The sequence below is a fragment of the Dioscorea cayenensis genome, chromosome 16, assembly GCF_009730915.1.
Source record: "Dioscorea cayenensis subsp. rotundata cultivar TDr96_F1 chromosome 16, TDr96_F1_v2_PseudoChromosome.rev07_lg8_w22 25.fasta, whole genome shotgun sequence".
Classification (NCBI taxonomy): Eukaryota; Viridiplantae; Streptophyta; class Magnoliopsida; order Dioscoreales; family Dioscoreaceae; genus Dioscorea; species Dioscorea cayenensis.
In genome coordinates this window covers 23,253,675-23,259,674 of record NC_052486.1, presented here as the reverse complement: position 1 = coordinate 23,259,674, position 6,000 = coordinate 23,253,675, and the positions used below count along the sequence as shown (strand labels likewise).

General features: G+C 30.7%; 1 protein-coding gene across 1 annotated transcript; it reads right to left on the bottom strand.

Moving 5' to 3' along the window:
• Nucleotides 1–792: 792 nt before the first annotated feature.
• LOC120279399 (protein TORNADO 2) lies at nucleotides 793–2,186 on the bottom strand. The gene is made up of 2 exons (XM_039286332.1): nucleotides 1,588–2,186; nucleotides 793–1,314 (listed from the first exon to the last, which is right to left on the bottom strand). The coding sequence occupies exons 1-2, from the start codon at nucleotides 2,083–2,085 to the stop codon at nucleotides 1,000–1,002; spliced, it is 813 nt and encodes a 270-aa protein (XP_039142266.1). The 5' UTR covers nucleotides 2,086–2,186; the 3' UTR covers nucleotides 793–999.
• Nucleotides 2,187–6,000: the final 3,814 nt, after the last annotated feature.

Below are 6,000 nucleotides of genomic sequence, written 5' to 3'. Positions count from 1 at the left end.
TATTTTATGAATAGGTTGGCTTGTACACAATGCCACAACAATGAATCACCTATCAATTATCTAAACTGAATTGTTTATTGAAATAAAACATTCTCATAATATATTTAAAGAAAGAAGCCTTTGGGATTATGAAAGAAAGATGCCTTTGGGCTGGTAAGAAATAAGGCCCAATAAAATCCATCGTGTTATAGACAAATGGGCCTTTATTAGGCCCATTTAACTGGGTTAAGCATGAAGACATACTTTTATAATGTTAATGAATTCCAACTTTTCATTTTGTTCCTTGCTGAGTTTTTATTTTTATTTTTTAATTCTTCATAATCAAAGTTTTGTTTTATTAATTATATGGAAAAAAATTGCATATTATCAATAGTTGTTTTCTCCATAATTAGGAACAAACATATCAACTTTCAATTTGATTTTAGAAAAAAAATGTTTATGACTATTTATTCAACTAATTAAAGATCTATCATGCTCGATCGTCTTTTAATCTTTGATATGCTCATTTATATAGAGAATAAAATTCATTTTCAAATATTAATTCAGGCTAAAAACTTTTCCCAAGACATTACCAGTTTTTTTTTTTTTTTAAAACATCTATTTTTCTTTCTTAATTTTGGACATATAACATGTAAATGAATTTAATAAACAACTCATTTAAATTCATACTATTTTTTTTTGGATGATATAGCACTTTGTTCTTATTTTAATATAATTAATTAATTAACAGTCATACAAAGGAGAAGGAAAAAAAAACATATCTACATGAAATGTTTACAAGAAAGCAAAAAGAGGTACACATGATACATATCCATAAAAAACCTAAAGAGATCTATTTCCTTTATTCCCTTCCCACTAAAAACCCTAACCTTCATTATCATATCACACCAAAAAAATTAAACAAATATTCCCTCAAAAGAACACAAATCTTAATTTCTTGATCACAAAGTATTGATAGATAGATAGAAATAAAATACATGTAGTCAAATATATATGTTTTCAAGTAGTATAACCTTGTTGATATTTCCTAAAGAGTTCATCAGTCTTAGCATTTCTGAAAGCCAAAAAACCAAGCACATAGACTACAATGAGAGCCACCAATGTGAGAACAAGGATAAGGTCTGCTCTTCTCCATTCCCTCTTTATATTTGCAAGTAGACCAGCTTTGCAAGAAGAACATGAGTAACATAAAACTGTCTGTTCATTGCTCCATAGCAAGCAATCAAGATCGGCACTGAGGTCGATAGGACTAATCCAATACGTCGGGTTCACAAATGTATACCCGCATTTCGTCGGTGGCTTACAACATCCCGACTGAAAAATGCGCATCATTCAATATATATATTAGACTCAATCATGTATCTACATGCTACAAATTGTTTATACAAAATGGTTGACATATATCGATCAATGAAATACAATGAAATATCTTTTCACTACTATTCTCTTCATTATTGATCTAATATAGATAACTAGTTCACAATAAATCTTGAATAAAACAGTAAGTTTGATTCATTTCCGAGCAAGTTCATTGTTGTTATAACTATATAAAGTAACAATCTAATATAGATAAACTAGTTTAATTACCTCTAAGGGAGTGAGAGGTGCGATGAAGAAATCTTGAGCGGAACGATAAGTTTGATTCAACACCGAGCAAGTTGTTGTTGAGCTTAGACATGCTTTGATTCGATTCCATTTGTAGGAGCTCTCAACTCTTCGTCGAAGCCATCCCGAATAGTCATCCAAGTGATATTCTAAATAAGCTCGGTTAGGTGCAGTGTGACCACCACCATTGTTTGTGACTACATAGATGAATATTACTAAACTTGCTAGGAGAAATATCACTATGAGCATAGCTATAAGGTAGAAGAGAAGTAGCCAAGGTATCCGCCAAAATGCGCCGATAAATCCTGCTAATGCTACTAACAAAACTAAGATACCTAAGGAGATCACAGGCCATTGGAGGAGTTTCAAGCAAGAGTTATCGGACTGAGAAGAGAGCCAAATACCGGCGGCGATGATAGGGATTGAAAGAAGCATCGCCACGAAGTTTATAGCTCCGACGATGTTGTTGCTAAGTGCCATTGTAAGAGGAGATGTAGAAGATGATGAGATTGAATTTTGAATAAATGTTGTATATGTTTTGCTTGAGAATGAAGGTGAGAATGAATGGATGTATTACTTTTGCTTCTCTTTAACATTGAGTCTTGTGAATTGCTTAGTAAAGTTAGAGAATCATATTTTGCTTTTCCAAGCTGTTTTCTCACTAACCTCTTATGCCTTTCAAACTTTAAAGGTATCCTTTTAAAAGTGAATTCAGTGATCCTGTTGCACATAATTATCTATACAATATCTAAATGTTTCAGACTATATAAATCTAAATGGGATTGAGAATTTCTTTCATTTAATCTTTTCTCTCAGCTTTGCCTTTTGTTTGTGATTACAAGAATTTATTAAAAAATGATGCATATATCTCTTTGGAATGAGTTGATGGCCCCCCTTTGCCCATAAGAGATATTGTTGAGTTTTATGGATAAATTTGTAATAATATTAAGCAACATGAGATAGTTTAGCTTATGATTATGTCACATCAGTGTCACACCATCTTCTTGTTTTGAGTTATTTGTACTTTCAAAGCTTCACTGCTAGCTAAACGTATTTAGTATTTTTTTTATGGGGAGTTTTCTTTGGTTATGAGATAAGTTTTAAAAAAAAAAGAAAAAATTACAGTTTACCCCTCAACAATTTCAAAATTTGTCAAATAGCCCATGTGAGTTTTGAATATTTCAGACAACCCTTCCTTTATCGTTTTCACTCTCACCGCAGTCACTGAGACCTGGTTCCATGTTATGAAATTTCATCCTCGCTCTTTAAAAAAATGGTGGGAAAAACAACTCGCCCAATCACATAATGTTAAACCTTTTTGCATACATTTTTACATTTTTTTTGGTTTTCTGTTTAAACATAAATGTTTCCATTGAAATTTATCAAGTTTCTGTTTAAAATGTTATGTCTTTGTTTAAATTTATCCAGTTTCTGTTTAAACAGAAATGATTTTAATAGGTATTCGGATTCTACGAGAGTATCAGTTTTACCTCAGGGCCACCCTGACGGTTTAGTAGGCCTTCCTTACTCGTTAGATCAATTTAAAGTTTTGTCATTACATGTCGAACAACGTTTTGTAGGCGCTAATCATTTAAAAAACTCACTTCACTACTACGAGTGCGGACACAATCGTAGGTCTTAGAAAAAACTGTCCCCAACTAAGCATAGAGGACAACTTATATTTGTTACATATGTTTGCCACAAACTATCGCATATTATTATAAATTTTGCTTGTTATTTATGAAAATAGTTTCCATAAATAAACGTAAATTTAAAATGAAACGATGATATATAAACAGAAACATAGTTGTACAATTTAATTATTTATTAATTATCCCAGTTTCCGCTTAAAACATATGTTTTTTCTCAGCTATCCTTGTCATATCCCTGTTTCCGTTTAAAATTATACTATTTTTTATTTAAACAGAAATGTTTCTGTTTAAATCTACCAAGTTTCTGTTTAAAATGTTATGTTTCTGTTTAAATTTATCCAGTTTCTGTTTAAACAGAAATGATTTTCGTAGGTATTCGGATTCTACGAGCGTATCCGTTCCACCTCAGGGCCATCATGACGGTTTAATAGAACTTCTTTACTCGTTAGATCAATTTGAAGTTTTGTCATTGCATGTCGGACAACGTTTTGTAGACGCTAATCATTTAAAAAACTCACTTCACTACCACGAGTGCGGACACAATCGTAGATCTTGCAAAAAAGCTGCCGCCAACTAAGCATAGAGGACAACTTATATTCGTTACGTATGTTTTCCACAAACTATCGCATATTATTATACATTTTGCTCATTATTTATGAAAATCGTTTCCATAAATAAACACAAATTTAAAATGAAACGATTATATTTAAACTGAAACATAATTGTACAAGTTAATTATTGATTAATTATCCCAATTTCCGCTTAAAACCTATGTTTATTCTCAGCTATCCTTGTCATGTCCCTGTCTCCGTTTAAAATTATATAGTTTTTTTTGTTTAAACAGAAATGTATTCGTTTAAATTTATCAAGTTTATGTTTAAAATGTTATGTCTCTGTTTAAATTTAATAAGTTTCTGTTTAAACAAAAATGATTTTAGTAGGTATTCGGATTCTACGAGCGTATTCGTTCCACCTCAGGGCCACCCTAACGGTTTAGTAGGCATTCATTTCTCGGTAGATCATTTTGAAGTTTTGTCATTGTATGTCGGGCAACATTTTGTTGGCACTAACTATTTAAAAAACTTACTTTACTACCACGAGTGCGGACACAATTGTAGATCTTGCAAAGAATACTTTACAAATCAAACCAGAAAGAAACCCACATAATATCAAAACAAAAGGAAACTGCACAACATCTTCAACGACGTCCACCTCGCCTCAATACCTTGGAGCGCAAACTAATGAAATGCCGAAGAGTTGAGCGGGAGTTCTCCTTCGAGGTAGTGGTCAAATCCTACAGAAGATGTCCATGCAACGATAACTTTGAAAAAGGAAAAGCTGAAGAGATGAAGAGAGAAAAAGGAAACCAGCGCCAATAATGGTGTTCTCGGGGGATTAACCAAGAAAAAAAACTACTTCCTCTTGAAGAGAAAAAATTATTGCAGCAAAGGGCGTTATGGTCAAACCATGTCTCATTTGCCACAACTTCCCATGCAAGGGATAATTTTGTCCAAAACAATTAAAACTAACTCCATTACATGCTTAGGGGATTTCAAATTCATTGTATTCAAAATGAAGGGGTTTTTATGGATAATCAAATTTAGAGGGACAATTTGTACATATTGCAAACTTAGAGGGAGGGTGTTTTTGGTAATTTCCACTAAAAAATAATAATAAATAGAAAATTTTATTATTATTACTCCGGATACAATAAATTAATTATAATATATATTTTTTAAAATAAAAAAATAACATTTATTAGAAAAAGTACCCAAATTATTACAATAAAAATTAATAATGTATAAAAAGAAAGATAAATATTCACTATATGTGAAATACATCACAAAAACATTATGGAAAAAAAAAAACAACTAAAACTGTATTAGAAGTTCCTTCGAACAACAAATGAAAACATCAAAATTTACACCGTATTTTGACTAGAAATCGTCTCGTGTGGAACCGCGGCTACACCTTGCTGTATCAAATGTTAATATTTCTAAAATTTTAAAACATATAGTTTCAACTAACCATGCCCCTTTAATTATTCCATACTCTTTTGTTTTATGTTTTCTAATCAAATGTCAAATGTTATGTTGATCTGGAGATACCATGCCTGCATGTCTAAAGCAATACATCTAAAACTTTTTATTATTCTTTGGACTTCTCATACCTTAAAATTTTGGAAAAGCATATAAATATATAATTATATAATATTTTCCAACAATATGAGTTTGTTTCCTACTTAATTTATCTGCAGGAAAAATGGATTAATTATGCCTTTTTTTTTAAGATCATATAATTATTATATAATAATGTATGAACTTATATACATTGATTGATAAACTAATCCACCAAACACATGCTTATGCTTTAATATTTAACATCTTGATCCAAAAGACAATGATATATTCCATATCAATTGGTTCACAATCAGCTTTCCATGAATGCAACCCACCAACAATTCTCTTTCTTTTTCTTTATATATATATTTTTACTTTTAAAATGAAAATAAATTATATTACTGTCAAATTATATTGACCAGTACATTTGATATAATCATGCATACATACATTGGATCAATTCAAAGGCAAAAGGAAAAAATTTGATTCAATACTTTTGCTTCATTTTTAATTTTTTTTAAGTGACATATGGGATGTTTCACTAATAAATATCTTTGTTAATTCTCGACTCATTATCGATATTCATTTGAGTTCTTTTATCATCATTTATTATAGTTCAGATA